The sequence below is a fragment of the Salvelinus fontinalis genome, chromosome 33, assembly GCF_029448725.1.
Source record: "Salvelinus fontinalis isolate EN_2023a chromosome 33, ASM2944872v1, whole genome shotgun sequence".
Classification (NCBI taxonomy): Eukaryota; Metazoa; Chordata; class Actinopteri; order Salmoniformes; family Salmonidae; genus Salvelinus; species Salvelinus fontinalis.
In genome coordinates this window covers 2,822,929-2,842,821 of record NC_074697.1, presented here as the reverse complement: position 1 = coordinate 2,842,821, position 19,893 = coordinate 2,822,929, and the positions used below count along the sequence as shown (strand labels likewise).

The 19,893-nt window shown below is 47.7% G+C and overlaps 1 protein-coding gene across 5 annotated transcripts in view; it reads right to left on the bottom strand.

Annotated features, from left to right (window-relative positions):
- Nucleotides 1–838: 838 nt before the first annotated feature.
- LOC129831642 (protein-tyrosine sulfotransferase 1-like) overlaps nucleotides 839–19,893 on the bottom strand; it is a 76,118-nt gene continuing 57,063 nt past the window's right edge. The window contains exons 4-6 of one of the 5 annotated variants that reach the window (XM_055894992.1): nucleotides 7,613–7,663; nucleotides 3,276–3,491; nucleotides 839–1,694 (exon numbers count right to left, since the gene is read on the bottom strand). In XM_055894992.1, coding sequence (XP_055750967.1) covers nucleotides 1,653–1,694; nucleotides 3,276–3,491; nucleotides 7,613–7,663 — 309 coding nt within the window. In that variant the 3' untranslated portion in view covers nucleotides 839–1,652. The remainder of the gene's footprint in view (nucleotides 1,695–3,275; nucleotides 3,492–7,612; nucleotides 7,664–19,893) is intronic. The other 4 variants (XM_055894995.1, XM_055894993.1, XM_055894996.1 and 1 more) reach the window with 4 other exon arrangements.

Below are 19,893 nucleotides of genomic sequence, written 5' to 3'. Positions count from 1 at the left end.
CCGTACAAAACATTAAGAACACCTTCTCTTTCCATGACACAGACTGACCAGGTGAAAGCTATGACCCCTTATTGATGGTACCTGTTAAAATGCACTTCAATCAGTGTAGATGAAGGGGAGGAGACGGGTTAAAGAAGGATTTTTAAGCCTTGAGACATGGATTGTGTGTGAACGGGCAAGACAAAATATTTAAGTGCCTTTGCTTTGAAAGAGGTATGGTAGTAGGTGCCAGGTGTATCGGTTTGAGTGTGTCAAGGACTGCAATGCTGCTGGGTTTTTCACACTCAACAGTTTCCTGTGAGGATCAAGAATGGACCTACAGTCAACATGGACCAGCATCCCTGTGGAACGCTTTCGAGTCCATGACCCGAGGAACTGAGGCTGTTCTGAGAGCAAAAAAAATGGTTGTTTCACCTGGTGTTCCTAATGTTTTGTCCACTGTGTATAGTGAACTAATTAATGACAAGGGCCATAACTAATGCTCTGTGAAGAAATATACGATGAGACGCTGAGTGCTTTCTCATCCCCTTGCTTGAATGAATACGGTTGCACCGATCACGTTATTCATTTTAAGCTAGCTACGGGCTAAAGTTAGGTGAAGTTTGTAATGTCTGTTTACAGTAAACTGAAATATGGATTCCATTCTCCCCTGACCCATAGACTACTTTCATGGTCTGAGGAACCGTCAAACATCATGGTGTCAAATTTAGATTATCCCCCGTCTTCCTCAGCTGAAATCCTGTTATTTTGTCCCTCCATTGCCGTGGTTTACGGCCATACCCCCCTCTTTCACAATTCATCCTACCGTCTCCGTTAACAAAACAAACAAAAACACACGTTACAAAATGCCATCTTTATCACTGTCATTACTTAACTAGAATCTTGTACATCACAGTACCCATGGAATTGCACGATAAAAAGGCATGAAAAGCAAAATGAAACATTAAAATAGATATATAGCATCTTCAAAAAGCTACATTTTATCTATAAATACTGTACTTTTTTTTTTTTTTTTTTTTAGATTTACATTTTAAGTCCACTGTAGTTTCTTACAACAGAATCACAGATTTTTATATAGCCGGGAGAAAACCATAACAACTACAAATCCAGATGAGCATGGTGTGACAATAGTGTTGCAAAACTTTTTCTCAAATTTCAAAAGGTTTCCCAGAAATCCTAGTTGTAGAATTACAGATTTCTGGAGGAATCTTTTGAAATGTTCCAGAATGTTGCAGCCCTAGACAAGAAAGACACATAACAGCAACATTCTCTGGTCACCATTTTGTGACAAACACATCAATAGTTTACAGTACAACATCGAAGGCCAAAAGAGTTCTCCAAGCCATGGTGGTCCGGTCCCCACTGATACAGGCTAACGTGTGTGTGTGTGTGTCCATGGAAGAGCACAGAGGTCCCCACTGACACAGGCTAGTGTGTGTGTGTGTGTGTGTGTGTGTGTGTGTGTGTGTGTGTGTGTGTGTGTGTGTGTGTGTGTCTGTCCATGGAAGAGCACAGAGGTTCCCACTGACACAGGCTAGTGTGTGTGTGTGTCCATGGAAGAGCACAGAGGTCCCCACTGACACAGGCTAGTTTGTGTGTGTGTGTGTGTGTCCATGGAAGAGCACAGAGGTCCCCAAAAGATGATGCAGAGTTTATTGGATAACTTCCTCTGTCCATCGGTGTCTTGTCTGGCTCTGAAACACACACAAAACACAGACACTGTATTTCACAAATCAAATGGAAACTACCAGAAAGATGATGAATTCATCCCAAGCTTTAAGCAGGGTTGGTCTTGGTCAGTCACTGGATGGGAGACCAGATGCTGCTCAAAGTGGTGTTGGAGGGCCAGTAGGAGGCACCCTTTTCTTCTGGTTAAGAAATGATATCCCAGGGTAGTGATTGGGGACATTGCCCTGTGTAGGGTGCTGTCTTTCGGATGGGACGTTAAACGGGTGTCCTGACTCTCTGAGGTCACTAAAGATCCCATGGCACTTATCGTAAGAGTAGAGGTGTTAACCCCGGTGTCCTGACTCTCTGAGGTCACTAAAGATCCCATAACACTTATCGTAAGAGTAGAGGTGTTAACCCCAGTGTCCTGGCTAAATTCCCAATCTGGCCTTCATACCATCATGGCCACCTAATAATCCCCAGTTTACAATTGGCTCATTCATCCCCCTCCTCTCCCCTGTAACTATTCCCCAGGTCGCTGCTGTAAATGAGAACGTGTTCTCAGTCAACTTACCTGGTAAAATAAAAATGGAACCCTATTCCCTATGTGGTGCACTACTTTAGACCAGGGCCCTATGGCACCCTATTCCCTATGTGGTGCACTACTTTAGACCAGGGCCCTATGGCACCCTATTCCCTATGTGGTGCACTACTTTAGACCAGGGCCCTATGGCACCCTATTCCCTATGTGGTGCACTACTTTAGGTCAGAGACGGAGGGAGAGATGGGGGTGGAGAGCGAGGGAGAGGTGGGGGTGGAGAGCGAGGGAGAGGTGGGGGTGGAGAGCGAGGGAGAGGTGGGGGTGGAGAGCGAGGGAGAGGTGGGGGTGGAGAGCGAGGTAGAGGTGGGGGTGGAGAGCGAGGGAGAGGTGGGGGTGGAGAGCGAGAGAGAGGTGGGGGTGGAGAGCGAGGTAGAGGTGGGGGTGGAGAGCGAGGGAGAGGTGGGGGTGGAGAGCGAGGGAGAGGTGGGGGTGGAGAGCGAGGGAGAGGTGGGGGTGGAGAGCGAGGGAGAGGTGGGGGTGGAGAGCGAGGGAGAGGTGGGGGTGGAGAGCGAGGGAGAGGTGGGGGTGGAGAGCGAGGGAGAGGTGGGGGTGGAGAGCGAGGGAGAGGTGGGGGTGGAGAGCGAGGGAGAGGTGGAGAGCGAGGGAGAGGTGGGGGTGGAGAGCGAGGGGTGGAGAGCGAGGGAGAGGTGGGGGTGGAGAGCGAGGGAGAGGTGGGGGTGGAGAGCAAGGAAGACGTAGAGAAGGACATGAAGGAATTAGCAGAAGCTTATTGATATCTGGTGTTTTCTAAACCCATGCCAGATGTGAATCAGTGCTGGAATCAATCAAGAAGGAAAATGGCTAGGAGGGGGGGGGGGTTTACTGGGAGAAGGAGAAGTTTAGGAAAAAGTATTTTAAGTAAAGCATCTACGGTGAGGGCTGGGATGATTAAGGGTGTCCCCCTAAAAGGCCTGTTCCCTATGTAGCGCATCACTTTAGAGCAGGACCCAGATAGGGAATAGGGTGCCATTTGGTACTTAAGATTCGATTGGGTTATGCTACCCACCTGTGGCGGGTTAGGTTTCTCTGGAGTCTTCTGAAGCTGGAGAGAAGAAGAAGATAGACTTTTGTTAGACTTGCGGGCATTATGGGAATTCTCTGGTCTGGGACTGGATGAGAAGGATGGTGCATTATGGGAATTCTCTGGTCTGGGACTGGAAGAGAAGGATGGTTCATCTGCTTCTCCTAACTGGCGTTTAGGTTTCTCTGGAGTCTTCTGAAGCTAGAGAGAGAAGATGGGCATTATGGGAGTTCTCTGGTCTGGGACTGGAGTAGGAGGGATGGTGCATTATGGGACTGTGTGTTGTAAATCAACGTGTGTCAAAAAGTATGAACTGTTTGAAAGAAGTGAAATTCATCATGGCTCTGCGCAACAACAACAACAAAAAAAACACTTCACAGAATCAGAATTTTTCGCCTCCCGCGCTGCCGTCCTCCTACCTAGCCAACACTGCTAGCTAGCCAACTTCTACCGAATAGCAGCACTGTAGAAACTTACATTACAATAGGAACGACTTGATTAGCGTAGTGTTAGCTAGTTGTCTTTCCTGTCCTTGTATCCATGATAATTGTGTAGTTTAGAGAAATTTAGTGAAATTGTCGAGGTTACCTAGCCAGCTTCACTTTCAACAACGTAGCCACTGCTAGCCAGGCTACTTCACCAGCCAGCAGTACTATATCATTTTAGTCAATAAGATCTTGTATTTTATTCTTATGTTTTGCAACGTAAGCTTAACTTTCTGAACATTCGAGACGTGTAGCCCACTTGTCATTCTAATCTCCTTTGCATTAGCGTAGCCTCTTCTGTAGCCTGTCAACCATGTGTCTGTCTATCCCTGTTCTCTCCTCTCTGCACAGACCATACAAACGCTTCGCACCGCGTGGCCGCGCCCACCCTAACCTGGTGGTCCCAGCCCGCACGACCCACGTGGAGTTCCAGGTCTCCGGTAGCCTCTGGAACTGCCGATCTGCGGCCAACAAGGCAGAGCTCATCTCAGCCTATGCGTCCCTCCAGTCCCTCGACTTCCTGGCACTGACGGAAACATGGCTCACCACAGATAACACTGCTACTCCTACTGCTCTCTCTTCGTCTGCCCACGTGTTCTCGCACACCCCGAGACCTTCTGGTCAGCGGGGTGGTGGCACCGGGATCCTCATCTCTCCCAAGTGGTCATTCTCTCTTTCTCCCCTTACCCATCTGTCTATCGCCTCCTTTGAATTCCATGCTGTCACAGTTACCAGCCCTTTCAAGCTTAACATCCTTATCATTTATCGCCCTCCAGGTTCCCTTGGAGAGTTCATCAATGAGCTTGATGCCTTGATAAGCTCCTTTCCTGAGGACGGCTCACCTCTCACAGTTCTGGGTGACTTTAACCTCCCCATGTCTACCTTTGACTCATTCCTCTCTGCCTCCTTCTTTCCACTCCTCTCCTCTTTTGACCTCACCCTCTCACCTTCCCCCCCTACTCACAAGGCAGGCAATACGCTTGACCTCATCTTTACTAGATGCTGTTCTTCCACTAACCTCATTGCAACTCCCCTCCAAGTCTCCGACCACTACCTTGTATCCTTCTCCCTCTCGCTCTCATCCAACACTTCCCACACTGCCCCTACTCGGATGGTATCGCGCCGTCCCAACCTCCGCTCTCTCTCCCCCGCTACTCTCTCCTCTTCCATCCTATCATCTCTTCCCTCTGCCCAAACCTTCTCCAACCTATCTCCTGATTCTGCCTCCTCAACCCTCCTCTCCTCCCTTTCTGCATCCTTTGACTCTCTATGTCCCCTATCCTCCAGGCCGGCTCGGTCCTCCCCTCCCGCTCCGTGGCTCGACGACTCATTGCGAGCTCACAGAACAGGGCTCCGGGCAGCCGAGCGGAAATGGAGGAAAACTCGCCTCCCTGCGGACCTGGCATCCTTTCACTCCCTCCTCTCTACATTTTCCTCTTCTGTCTCTGCTGCTAAAGCCACTTTCTACCACTCTAAATTCCAAGCATCTGCCTCTAACCCTAGGAAGCTCTTTGCCACCTTCTCCTCCCTCCTGAATCCTCCTCCCCCTCCCCCCCCCCCTCCTCCCTCTCTGCAGACGACTTCGTCAACCATTTTGAAAAGAAGGTCGACGACATCCGATCCTCGTTCGCTAAGTCAAACGACACCGCTGGTTCTGCTCACACTGCCCAACCCTGTGCTTTGACCTCTTTCTCCCCTCTCTCTCCAGATGAAATCTCGCGTCTTGTGACGGCCGGCCGCCCAACAACCTGCCCGCTTGACCCTATCCCCTCCTCTCTTCTCCAGACCATTTCCGGAGACCTTCTACCTTACCTCACCTCGCTCATCAACTCATCCTTGACCGCTGGCTACGTCCCTTCCGTCTTCAAGAGAGCGAGAGTTGCACCCCTTCTGAAAAAACCTACACTCGATCCCTCCGATGTCAACAACTACAGACCAGTATCCCTTCTTTCTTTTCTCTCCAAAACTCTTGAACGTGCCGTCCTTGGCCAGCTCTCCTGCTATCTCTCTCAGAATGACCTTCTTGATCCAAATCAGTCAGGTTTCAAGACTAGTCACTCAACTGAGACTGCTCTTCTCTGTATCACGGAGGCGCTCCGCACTGCTAAAGCTAACTCTCTCTCCTCTGCTCTCATCCTTCTAGACCTATCGGCTGCCTTCGATACTGTGAACCATCAGATCCTCCTCTCCACCCTCTCCGAGTTGGGCATCTCCGGCACGGCCCACGCTTGGATTGCGTCCTACCTGACAGGTCGCTCCTACCAGGTGGCGTGGCGAGAATCTGTCTCCTCACCACGCGCTCTCACCACTGGTGTCCCCCAGGGCTCTGTTCTAGGCCCTCTCCTATTCTCGCTATACACCAAGTCACTTGGCTCTGTCATAACCTCACATGGTCTCTCCTATCATTGCTATGCAGACGACACACAATTAATCTTCTCCTTTCCCCCTTCTGATGACCAGGTGGCGAATCGCATCTCTGCATGTCTGGCAGACATATCAGTGTGGATGACGGATCACCACCTCAAGCTGAACCTCGGCAAGACGGAGCTGCTCTTCCTCCCGGGGAAGGACTGTCCGTTCCATGATCTCGCCATCACGGTTGACAACTCCATTGTGTCCTCCTCCCAGAGCGCTAAGAACCTTGGCGTGATCCTGGACAACACCCTGTCGTTCTCCACCAACATCAAGGCGGTGGCCCGTTCCTGTAGGTTCATGCTCTACAACATCCGCAGAGTACGACCCTGCCTCACACAGGAAGCGGCGCAGGTCCTAATCCAGGCACTTGTCATCTCCCGTCTGGATTACTGCAACTCGCTGCTGGCTGGGCTCCCTGCCTGTGCCATTAAACCCCTACAACTCATCCAGAACGCCGCAGCCCGTCTGGTGTTCAACCTTCCCAAGTTCTCTCACGTCACCCCGCTCCTCCGCTCTCTCCACTGGCTTCCAGTTGAAGCTCGCATCCGCTACAAGACCATGGTGCTTGCCTACGGAGCTGTGAGGGGAACGGCACCTCAGTACCTTCAGGCTCTGATCAGGCCCTACACCCAAACAAGGGCACTGCGTTCATCCACCTCTGGCCTGCTCGCCTCCCTACCACTGAGGAAGTACAGTTCCCGCTCAGCCCAGTCAAAACTGTTCGCTGCTCTGGCCCCCCAATGGTGGAACAAACTCCCTCACGACGCCAGGACAGCGGAGTCAATCACCACCTTCCGGAGACACCTGAAACCCCACCTCTTCAAGGAATACCTAGGATAAAGCAATCCTTCTGCCCCCCCCCCCCCCCCCCCTCCCTTAAAAGATCTGATGCACTATTGTAAAGTGGCTGTTCCACTGGATGTCATAAGGTGAATGCACCAATTTGTAAGTCGCTCTGGATAAGAGCGTCTGCTAAATGACTTAAATGTAAATGTAAATGTAAATCAGTGTTCACACGCTGTGTTGCTGGCGGCATGTCATGTGTGCTTGCTGTCACACGGTGGCAGTAGTACTCTTCCCGAAAAACAACACATCAGTTCAGTGACATATCAAAAAAGGACCAACAGGAGACAGACAATGTGGTTAGCTCACGAACCTCTAATGTGAGAGGAAGCGTTCCAAAAACACAAACACAAGGTGAGAAATGAGACCGGCGAACAACAGTCAGACTACAGTACAGCAGACAGAAAAACCTAGTCATAGACAGCATGTCATCGTGACCAACAACAAAAAACGAGAGAGAAATTCATAACTAAAAGCAGATGGAAAATTGTAACCAGATTTCTAATGAACAGCGGCCACCATTTTGCCTCTATTATAGATAACTGCAGAACATAACTACAGGCAGAATAGTTACTGTACCTGAGATTGTTCTCTTAGAAACTCAGGTAGCTGAAATTCACCTTTAAAGACCTGGAGAAAAAAAGGACTGGGTTTAGAGGTAGATTATGTAAAGGAACACAAAGGACTGGGTTTAGAGGTAAAGGAACACAAAGGACTGGGTTTAGAGGTAGATTATGTAAAGGAACACAAAGGACTGGGTTTAGAGGTAGATTATGTAAAGGAACACAAAGGACTTGGTTTAGAGGTAAAGGAACACAAAGGACTGGGTTTAGAGGTAGATTATGTAAAGGAACACAAAGGACTGGGTTTAGAGGTAGATTATGTAAAGGAACACAAAGGACTGGGTTTAAAGGTAGATTATGTAAAGGAACACAAAGGACTGGGTTTAGAGGTAGATTATGTAAAGGAACACAAAGGACTGGGTTTAAAGGTAGATTATGTAAAGGAACACAAAGGACTGGGTTTAGAGGTACATTATGTAAAGGAACACAAAGGACTGGGTTTAGAGGTAGATTATGTAAAGGAACACAAAGGACTGGGATTAGAGGTAGATTATGTAAAGGAACACAAAGGACTGGGTTTAGAGGTAGATTATGTAAAGGAACACAAAGGACTGTTTTTAGAGGTAGATTATGTAAAGGAACACAAAGGACTGGGTTTAGAGGTAAAGGAACACAAAGGACTTGGTTTAGAGGTAAAGGAACACAAAGGACTGGGTTTAGAGGTAAATGAACACAAAGGACTGGGTTTAGAGGTAGATTATGTAAAGGAACACAAAGGACTGGGTTTAGAGGTAGATTATGTAAAGGAACACAAAGGACTGGGTTTAGAGGTAGATTATGTAAAGGAACACATGGGCAGAAGATCCCGATCTGCAGACCTTCAATCTTTATCCAACTACAGATCTAGTGCAAACTAAACTAAAGATTGTGTGACTTCAAACCCTGATTAAACCTAAGGGCTGAAACCTAAGGAAACATTGACAGCCTCCTGTGACAGGTCTTGGCATGTTAGTGACTTAGAAGCTCAGTATTCAGTACACATGTAAGTAAGTCCTTCCCCTCAACGATGGGGAGAGTGTTTGACTGGGGACTTGGCACAGTATTCAGAGATGACAATAGAGAGAGAAGAGAGAGAGAGGAAGAGAAGAGAGAGAGAGAGAGAGGAAGAGAAGAGAGAGAGAGAGAGAGGAAGAGAAGAGAAGAGAGAGAGAGGAAGAGAAGAGAGAGAGAGAGAGAGGGGAAGAGAAGAGAGAGAGAGAGAGAGAGGAAGAGAGCAAGAGAAGAGAGAGCAAGAGAAGTGAGAGATAGAGAGAAAAGAGGGGGAGGAGTTGGCCAGCACCGAAGCCCAGAACAGCAAAGGCAGGGGGAAGAGAGGGAGGAAGAGGGGAGGAAGAGAAAGAGGCAGACAGACTAGAGAAAGACAGACAGACAGTATACAGAGAGTGCAGGACAGAGCACAAGAGTGACAGAGCCACAGAGAGAGGGAGAGGTGGAGGTAGAGCAGGGCATGAATGGGTTATGCATTCCTGGGGACTGTTAACATACAGTAGGAAGCAGCCAACATGTCGACATCTAGCTGACGGAGCATTTCAAAGTACCGTGTCCACAGAGGGACAACATCAGAGAGAGAGGAGGCAGATACGGAGAGAGACAGAGGAGGGAGGGAGATAAGGAGAGAGAGGAGGGGAGAAGGGAAGAGAGGAAGAGAGAAGAAAGGAAAGGAGGGAGGGGGGGGGGGGGGGGTCAGTGTCCTTAAACAGGGTCAGAGTGACCTCATATCCTGGCTTCCACTACTGGCTTGCAGTGTGTGTGTGTGCATTGCTATGTCTCGGCTGGTCGCACGGCCTCATTCTAAGATGAAGGCTCTCCTGTCTTAGATAAACTCCTGGACCAGGAGATGAAGACTCTCCTGTCTTAGATAAACTCCTGGTCCAGGAGATGAAGACTCTCCTGTCTTAGATAAACTCCTGGTCCAGGAGATGAAGACTCTCCTGTCTTAGATAAACTCCTGGCCCAGGAGATGAAGACTCTCCTGTCTTAGATAAACTCCTGGTCCAGGAGATGAAGACTCTCCTGTCTTAGATAAACTCCTGGCCCAGGAGATGAAGACTCTCCTGTCTTAGATAAACTCCTGGCCCAGGAGATGAAGACTCTCCTGTCTTAGATAAACTCCTGGCCCAGGAGATGAAGACTCTCCTGTCTTAGATAATTTCCTGGATTAGGAGATGAAGACTCCAAATACAGTGAGGAGAGGAAGAGATGGGGTAGTTCTGAGTAGCTAGACATGACAGACAGGGGTGGGTAGTTCTGAGTAGCTAGACGTGACAGAGATGGGGTAGTTCTGAGTAGCTAGACATGACAGACAGACAGGAGGTAGTTCTGAGTAGCTAGACATGACAGACAGAGATGGGGTCGTTCTGAGTAGCTAGACATGACAGACAGACAGGGGGTAGTTCTGAGTAGCTAGACATGACAGAGAGGGGTGGGTAGTTCTGAGTAGCTAGACGTGACAGACAAGGGGTAGTTCTGAGTAGCTAGACGTGACAGACAGACAGGAGGTAGTTCTGAGTAGCTAGACATGACAGAGAGGGGTGGGTAGTTCTGAGTAGCTAGACGTGACAGACAGACAGGAGGTAGTTCTGAGTAGCTAGACGTGACAGACAGGAGGTAGTTCTGAGTAGCTAGACATGACAGAGAGGAGGTAGTTCTGAGTAGCTAGACATGACAGACAGACAGGAGGTAGTTCTGAGTAGCTAGACATGACAGACAGGCAGCGGTAACAACCTCTTCTGAACATGGTTCCAAACTAGAACACACCACTGTCTGCTTTTCCATATGTTCTGGTGTGTTACTGTATTTACCAACCCTGCGTCAGGCTGTGACCAGGGAGGTGTGTGTTACTGTATTTAACAACCCTGCGTCAGGCTGTGACCAGGGAGGTGTGTGTTACTGTATTTACCAACCCTGCGTCAGGCTGTGACCAGGGAGGTGTGTGTTACTGTATTTACCAACCCTGCGTCAGGCTGTGACCAGGGAGGTGTGTGTTACTGTATTTAACAACCCTGCGTCAGGCTGTGACCAGGGAGGTGTGTGTTACTGTATTTACCAACCCTGCGTCAGGCTGTGACCAGGGAGGTGTGTGTTACTGTATTTAACAACCCTGCGTCAGGCTGTGACCAGGGAGGTGTGTGTTACTGTATTTAACAACCCTGCGTCAGGCTGTGACCAGGGAGGTGTGTGTTACTGTATTTACCAACCCTGCGTCAGGCTGTGACCAGGGAGGTGTGTGTTACTGTATTTAACAACCCTGCGTCAGGCTGTGACCAGGGAGGTGTGTGTGTGTTACTGTATTTACCAACCCTGCGTCAGGCTGTGACCAGGGAGGTGTGTGTTACTGTATTTAACAACCCTGCGTCAGGCTGTGACCAGGGAGGTGTGTGTTACTGTATTTACCAACCCTGCGTCAGGCTGTGACCAGGGAGGTGTGTGTTACTGTATTTAACAACCCTGCGTCAGGCTGTGACCAGGATACTCTGAGAGGAGAGGTCATACTTCAGGGAGAGTCACAGAGCTCTACTTCTCAAACCACCACAGGCCTGGCACCAAGCTGCTGGATGGATTTCTCTGACCCAGCCACGAGGCTAGAGCCGCCTGGTGTTGCCCTGCCCTTAGTCTCCCTGTGGGTGTGGCTGCTTGACTGTCTTAGCTCGTGTCTGGTAGTGCTCAAATAGCACCCTATTCCCTATGGGTTCTGGTCACAAGTAGTGCACTATATAGGGAATAGGGTTCTGGTCACATGTAGTGCACTATATAGGGAATGGGCTGCCATTTGGGATATATCCTGGAACTGTACCCTGGGTGAGGCTTTGCCACGGTGGAACATCTCTCTCTCTCTCCTTCCCTCCCTCTCTCTCGCTCTCTCTCCTTCCCTCCCTCCCCCCCTCTCTCTCTCTCTCCTTCCCCCCCTCTCTCTCCTTCCCTCCCTCTCTCTCCTTCTCCCCCCTCTCGCTCTCTCTCCTTCTCTCCCCCCTCTCTCTCCTTCCCTCCCTCCCCCCTCTCTCTCCTTCCCTCCCTATCTCTCCTTCCCTCCCTCTCTCTCCTTCCCCCCCTCTCTCTCTCTCCTTCCCTCCCTCTCTCTCTCCTTCCCTCCCTCTCTCTCTCCTTCCCTCCCTCCACATCTCTCTCTCTCCTTCCCTACCTCCGCATCTCTCTCCTTCCCTCCCTCCGCATCTCTCTCCTTCCCTCCCTCCCCGATCTCTCTCCTTCCCTCCCTCCCCGATCTCTCTCCTTCCCTCCCTCCCCGATCTCTCTCCTTCCCTCCCTCCCCGATCTCTCTCCTTCCCTCCCTCCCCGATCTCTCTCCTTCCCTCCCTCCCGATCTCTCTCCTTCCCTCCCTCCCCGATCTATCTCCTTCCCTCCCCCCTCTCGCTCTCTCTCCCCCCCCCCCTCTCTCTCCTTCCCTCCCTCCCCCTCTCGCTCTCTCTCCTTCCCTCCTTCCCTCCCTCTCCTCCCCCCCTCTCGCTCTCTCTCCTCCCCCCCTCTCGCTCTCTCTCCTCCCCCCCTCTCGCTCTCTCTCCTTCCCTCCCCCTCTCCTTCCCCCCCTCTCTCTCTCTAGAATCTGATTCCAATGGGTGTTGATTACATTGTCACTCTCTCGCTCTCTCTCCTTCCCTCCCCCTCTCCTTCCCCCACCCCCCCCCCCTCTCTCTAGAATCTGATTCCCATGGGTGTTGATTACTTTGTCATGTGGCTAACCCAAACCCCATGCCTTGCTATAAAGCAACCCTCTCTCTGGTCTCACAGTAAAGGGTCTGTTGGATCACTAACGAGTATCGCGATACTGGTCATTTACCGGCCATACTTTTAACCTGAGGTAATGTATAAAGAACCATACAGTCAGTTAATGACAGGTCTGACTTTAGAGTGGAAGAAATGATTTAAAAGAAGCAGAGCGTATGTCCCAAATGGCACCCTAGTCCCTATATAGTGCACGACTTTTAACCAGTCAGTCAGCGAACAGTTGGCTGCCTGCCTTTCATCACCGTCCAGCTCTTCAGACACTGACTGGATCCTCTCAGCCGGCTACGTTTCGTTCAGGTTTAACAGGCCGTGGTTTTATTATGACCTCTTTAAGGAGGTTGACAGGAAGAGGCCTTATGAACTGGACTAGAAGACTGGTCTGCAGTGGATTTGGGAATATTATTGAGAGTGACAATGGTCTGGTTACTTTGTTCCTTTTTTTTTGTCAAGTCAAACTGCGGCTAGTCGGATACAGTCTTGAGCGTTTACCTCCGGACAGACTTCTCTCACTGTACTGGCAGTTTCCCGGGAGAACAGAAAATAAGGGGTTAGAATTCTGAATTCTGGCTCAGTTTCCACACTGCAGCGTGTTTTCCGAAGGGAAGATCTGTAACCATCCGTAATATGAGAGGCCAGAAAACCTGGACGCATCCCCAGATCCACCAGCCGTACTCCACTGCCAGGATTTATACATTACAACCCCCAGCTAGTGTGCGGCTGGTGTACTGTAATATTCTTATTCAATGACTTTGTGAATATTTAGAATATCATGTATTTCCCCAGTCTGTATGGTGATCTTCCAGGCAGGGCGGGAGCTCAAACCCACACAACCCTGGCGATTTCATCAAACTCTAGTTATCATTCCTGATCTGAGGCCAGTAACCAAGGGCTGAGATATCTACCCCGAGTCCTGTAACTAAGGGCTGAGATATTTACCCCGAGGCCAGTAACTAAGGGCTGAGATATTTACCCCGAGGCCAGTAACTAAGGGCTGAGATATTTACCCCGAGGCCAGTAACTAAGGGCTGAGATATTTACCCCGAGGCCAGTAACTAAGGGCTGAGATATTTACCCCGAGACCAGTAACTAAGGGCTGAGATATTTACCCCGAGGCCAGTAACTAAGGGATGAGATATTTACCCCGAGGCCAGTAACTAAGGGATGAGATATTTACCCCGAGACCAGTAACTAAGGGCTGAGATATTTACCCCGAGGCCAGTAACTAAGGGCTGAGAAATTTCCCCGAGGCCAGTAACTAAGGGCTGAGATATTTACCCCGAGGCCAGTAACTAAGGGCTGAGATATTTACCCCGAGGCCAGTAACTAAGAGCTGAGATATTTACCCCGAGGCCAGTAACTAAGGGCTGAGATATTTACCCCGAGGCCAGTAACTAAGGGCTGAGATATTTACCCCGAGGCCAGTAACTAAGGGCTGAGATATTTACCCCGAGGCCAGTAACTAAGAGCTGAGATATTTACCCCGAGGCCAGTAACTAAGGGCTGAGATATTTACCCCGAGACCAGTAACTAAGGGCTGAGATATTTACCCCGAGGCCAGTAACTAAGGGCTGAGATATTTACCCCGAGACCAGTAACTAAGGGCTGAGATATTTACCCCGAGGCCAGTAACTAAGGGCTGAGATATTTACCCCGAGGCCAGTAACTAAGGGCTGAGATATTTACCCCGAGGCCAGTAACTAAGGGCTGAGATATTTACCCCGAGGCCAGTAACTAAGGGCTGAGATATTTACCCCGAGGCCAGTAACTAAGGGCTGAGATATTTACCCCGAGGCCAGTAGCTAAGGGCTGAGATATTTACCCCGAGGCCAGTAACTAAGGGCTGAGATATTTACCCCGAGACCAGTAACTAAGGGCTGAGATATTTACCCCGAGACCAGTAACTAAGGGCTGAGAAATTTACCCCGAGGCCAGTAACTAAGGGCTGAGATATTTACCCCGAGGCCAGTAACTAAGGGCTGGGATATTTACCCCGAGGCCAGTAACCAAGGGCTAAGATATTTACCCTGAGACCAGTAACCAAGGGCTGAGATATAGCTCTGAAGTCAACTATTTACACATGAAACCCTGACGCAAACCAGCTCTGACAAAATCCCACAACGAACGTTGACTGTGCGCAGTAGATCGCCTGCTGGGTGTCGACGAACGCTGGGGATTCAACATGTAGAATAGTCGGGAAATGAACCGAAAATGGACATCCGGTGTTCTGTGGTCAGAAGCGTTGCTTTGAATCGTTTACGGCTGCACCGACACCATTGACCGCTCAAGGTTCCAATCACCAAATGGCTCTCTGTGTATTGACAACTAGACACCATAGGTTCATAGGTTTCTCTCGATTCATTCTCAACATCATGGTCTTCTCAGTGTTGCTTTGGAGCGAGCGGAGAGACCAGAGAACATATTGAGCTCTTTGACATCATGGATCAGAGACCCTGCAAAGCTACTTAAAAGATATTGATTGTGTCTTTGGAGCTCATCCAGGAGTCAATCATTTACATTTAGAAATGGAATGGGACCAGAAGTTACATTTAGGAATGGAATGGGACCAGAAGTTACATTTAGGAATGGAATGGGACCAGAAGTTACATTTAGGAATGGAATGGGACCAGAAGTTACATTTAGGAATGGAATGGGACCAGAAGTTACATTTAGGAATGGGACCAGAAGTTACATTTAGGAATGGGACCAGAAGTTACATTTAGAAATGGGACCAGAAGTTACATTTAGGAATGGGACCAGAAGTTACATTTAGGAATGGGACCAGAAGTTACATTTAGGAATGGAATGGGACCAGAAGTTACATTTAGGAATGGAATGGGACCAGAAGTTACATTTAGGAATGGAATGGGACCAGAAGTTACATTTAGGAATGGGACCAGAAGTTACATTTAGGAATGGGACCAGAAGTTACATTTAGGAATGGGACCAGAAGTTACATTTAGAAATGGGACCAGAAGTTACATTTAGGAATGGAATGGGACCAGAAGTTACATTTAGGAATGGAATGGGACCAGAAGTTACATTTAGGAATGGAATGGGACCAGAAGTTACATTTAGGAATGGAATGGGACCAGAAGTTACATTTAGGAATGGAATGGGACCAGAAGTTACATTTAGGAATGGAATGGGACCAGAAGTTATGTTTAGGAATGTGAAACGTTAAACGTGACGACTATAACAAAGGTTGGGAATGTCAATACGATCAAACTTGCCACGGGAACACAAGTTAGTCCTAACGTGGCTAATAGGCTAGTGCACGTGTCAACCAAGGTCCGCGGACTGAACAGGACACACAAGCGAGTCTAAATGAATCAACAGTTGAGTTATTTACTTTGTTGAAATTACAGCCTGATGCATCTGTGAATTCAACTGCAGTTGCGCTGTTTGCGTGTGTCCCGTTTACAGCGCTCAGCGGAGGGAAAGTGTAGACAGACAGACACATGCCAAAGTCCTAGCTAGGCTACTAAAATGTTGCATCATCTGTTTTTAAACGTTGCCAATGAAAAACAAAAAACAAAAACACCATGCAAAAGAGAAACATGTAGGCCTATTACAGCAACATTAGAGCAGGTAGGCCTATTACAGCAACATTAGAGCAGGTAGGCCTATTACAGCAACATGAGAACAGATAGGCCTATTACAGCAACATTAGAGCAGGTAGACCTATTACAGCAACATGAGAACAGATAGGCCTATTACAGCAACATTAGAGCAGGTAGACCTATTACAGCAACATTAGAGCAGGTAGGCCTATTACAGCAACATTAGAGCAGGTAGACCTATTACAGCAACATTAGAGCAGGTAGACCTATTACAGCAACATTAGAGCAGGTAGACCTATTACAGCAACATTAGAGCAGGTAGACCTATTACAGCAGGTAGACCTATTAGAGAGCAGGTAGACCTATTACAGCAACATTAGAGCAGGTAGACCTATTACAGCAACATTAGAGCAGGTAGGCCTATTACAGCAACATTAGAGCAGGTAGACCTATTACAGCAACATTAGAGCAGGTAGACCTATTACAGCAACATTAGAGCAGGTAGACCTATTACAGCAACATTAGAGCAGGTAGACCTATTACAGCAACATTAGAGCAGGTAGACCTATTACAGCAACATTAGAGCAGGTAGACCTATTACAGCAACATTAGAGCAGGTAGACCTATTACAGCAACATTAGAGCAGGTAGGCCTATTACAGCAGGTAGACATATTAGAGCAGGTAGGCCTATTACAGCAACATTAGAGCAGGTAGGCCTATTACAGCAACATTAGAGCAGGTAGGCCTATTACAGCAACATTAGAGCAGGTAGACCTATTACAGCAACATTAGAGCAGGTAGGCCTATTACAGCAACATTAGAGCAACATTAGAGCAGGTAGGCCTATTACAGCAACATTAGAGCAGGTAGACCTATTACAGCAACATTAGAGCAGGTAGACCTATTACAGCAGGTAGACATATTAGAGCAGGTAGGCCTATTAGAGCAACATTAGAGCAACATTAGAGCAGGTAGGCGTATTAGAGCAACATTAGAGCAACATTAGAGCAGGTAGGCCTATTACAGCAACAATAGAGCAACATTAGAGCAGGTAGGCCTATTAGAGCAACATTAGAGCAGGTAGGCCTATTACAGCAACATTAGAGCAGGTAGACCTATTACAGCAACATTAGAGCAGGTAGGCCTATTACAGCAACATTAGAGCAGGTAGGCCTATTACAGCAACAATAGAGCAACATTAGAGCAGGTAGGCCTATTACAGCAACATTAAGAGCAACATTAGAGCAGGTAGGCATATTAGAGCAACATTAGAGCAGGTAGGCCTATTAGAGCAACATTAGAGCAACATTAGAGCAGGTAGGCCTATTACAGCAACATTAGAGCAACATTAGAGCAGGTAGGCCTATTACAGCAACAATAGAGCAACATTAGAGCAGGTAGGCCTATTACAGCAACATTAGAGCAACATTAGAGCAGGTAGGCCTATTTGAGCAACATTAGAGCAGGTAGGCCTATTACAGCAACATTAGAGCAGGTAGGCCTATTACAGCAACAATACAGCAACATTAGAGCAGTAGCCGAGGCTGGCTACTTAACTACAAGACCGTTTGAGGGCACCATACAGCAACGCTGCATTCAACCGCACAGATGATCCATGAAGTGCAAAAACATTTTTTTTAAATTAAAAAACATGTTTTAAGTTTAAATGTTACCACATTTTTGTTATTTGGAGTTTTTAAATACTTTTTGGGGTCGTAGCATATAATGCTCATCTACAAGCATAGAGGCAAAGTCTGGAAACATTTATATTTTTTAACATGTTAAAATGCTATAGACAGCATAATTTTTTCAAATTAAATAATGACCGGTTTGGTTAGCAGTTGCAAGTTATTTTTTATAACAAATAGGCTATGTCAGGCCTGCAAATATTTTTTCCCCCTCCCCAATATAGCCTGTCCTCTGATTTAGTTTGACACCCCTGGGCTAGCGTATCTATTTATGGAACTAGCTATTTATTCAGCTAAAAACATGGAGCCTAACATTAGCTAGCTAGCTAATTAGCTGCTGGGCGGATGTCATGTCATAGGAGAAGTTGGTAAGTGAACAACTTTTTCCCCCTCATATCGTTTTTCGTTGGCTACAGCTAGAGATGCTGCAGGTGTCATTTGGTTAGCTAGCAAGAAATGTGAATCGCTTGCTAACTAGCTATGTTGAACTTGAATGACTGATATCCACAGTTAGCATCTCTTAGTTGTCCATCATACGTATTTGGCATCGATCAAATGGGTGGGCAGACAGGCAGGTTCCCATTCAGTTGTCTAAACGTGTGTTGGGACCAGCATGCATTGGCAGGCAAGCTGCAGGAGGACGAGCAGACTACTAATCCCCATCGTTTATCAGTGCAATTTTGACGGCCAACTAGCTGAAAAAAGTTTGAGAGGATTTATCTAAACATTCCCTCGTTAGATTTGAGCGTATCTCACTCTGACTAACATTACTTGTTGATTATGTGTACAACTGAGGGAGACAGAGCCTACCATTTGCTGGTTGTTTGATCATTAGGACTGTAAAGTTCCCAAATGTAAGAGGACTCCTGTGGTGTTTACATATTTGCAGAAATCCATTCAGATGCATTTTGTGGTTTTTGGTGAATGTGATCTAATGATCTAAAGTCGCGCTGTTGCTACTTCCTGTAAACACACAGTCCAGTTCAAAGTGAATGATGTCAGGCCCTACTTCCTGTAAACACACAGTCCAGTTCAAAGTGAATGATGACAGGCCCTACTGCCTGTAAACACACAGTCCAGTTCAAAGTGAATGATGACAGGCCCTACTGCCTGTAAACACACAGTCCGGTTCATAGTGAATGATGACAGGCCCTACTGCCTGTAAACAAACAGTCCAGTTCATAGTGAATGATGACAGGCCCTACTGCCTGTAAACAAACAGTCCAGTTCATAGTGAATGATGACAGGCCCTACTGCCTGTAAACACACAGTCCAGTTCAAAGTGAATGATAGCAGGCCCTACTGCCTGTTAAAACACAGTCCAGTTCAAAGTGAATGATGACAGGCTTGTGTGGCAAATGACTTATTTGCATATAGGGCCAACTGTAGCTCTGATTGGCTATGGCACACCGGTCTGCGTAGACTCCGGTCCAGGACAGGACAGATGTTTTTAATTTGGGTTTATTTACTGCAGTGTCTATTAATTATCCAACTCTATATTGTTAGAACATTTTCACAGATTCCGAAAAACATTTTATGAATATTATAATTTATTTATTTAAAGTTTCAAAACAAACAGATGTGGAACTGTATTGTTATTGTGTTGAAATCTAGGAAGTTAATTATTTTACTAAATTATTATTATTGTTAGTAATACTAAACGTTGATCTAATAGATATACCAAATACACTGAGTGTACCACCCCGTCACAAAAATGGTTCGCTCCTACACACAGTGAATCACTTGGCTTGCTATATATAGCAGGCAGACAGGCATCAAGACATTCAGTTACTGTTTGATTGAACGTTAGAATGGGCAAAAAAAACTAGTGACCTAAGCGACTTTTGAGTGTGGTATAAATCGTCAGTGCCAGGCTCGCCGGTTCCAGTATCTCAGAAACGTCCGGCATCCTGGGCTTTTCACGCACGACAGCGTCTGGGGTTTACAGAGAACGGCGTCTGGGGTTTACAGAGAACGGCGTCTGGGGTTTACAGAGAACGGCGTCTGGGGTTTACAGAGAACGGCGTCTGGGGTTTACAGAGAACGGCGTCTGGGGTTTACAGAGAACGGTGAGACAAACAAACATCATCCAGTCAGCGGCAGTCCTGTGAGTGAAAACAGCTCGTTGATGAAAACGGTCGAAGGACAATGGAAAGAATCGTGCAAACTAAAAGGCAGCTCACAAACAGTCACAGTACAACAGTGGTGTGCAGAACGACATCTCAGAACACACAACTCGTCGGTCCT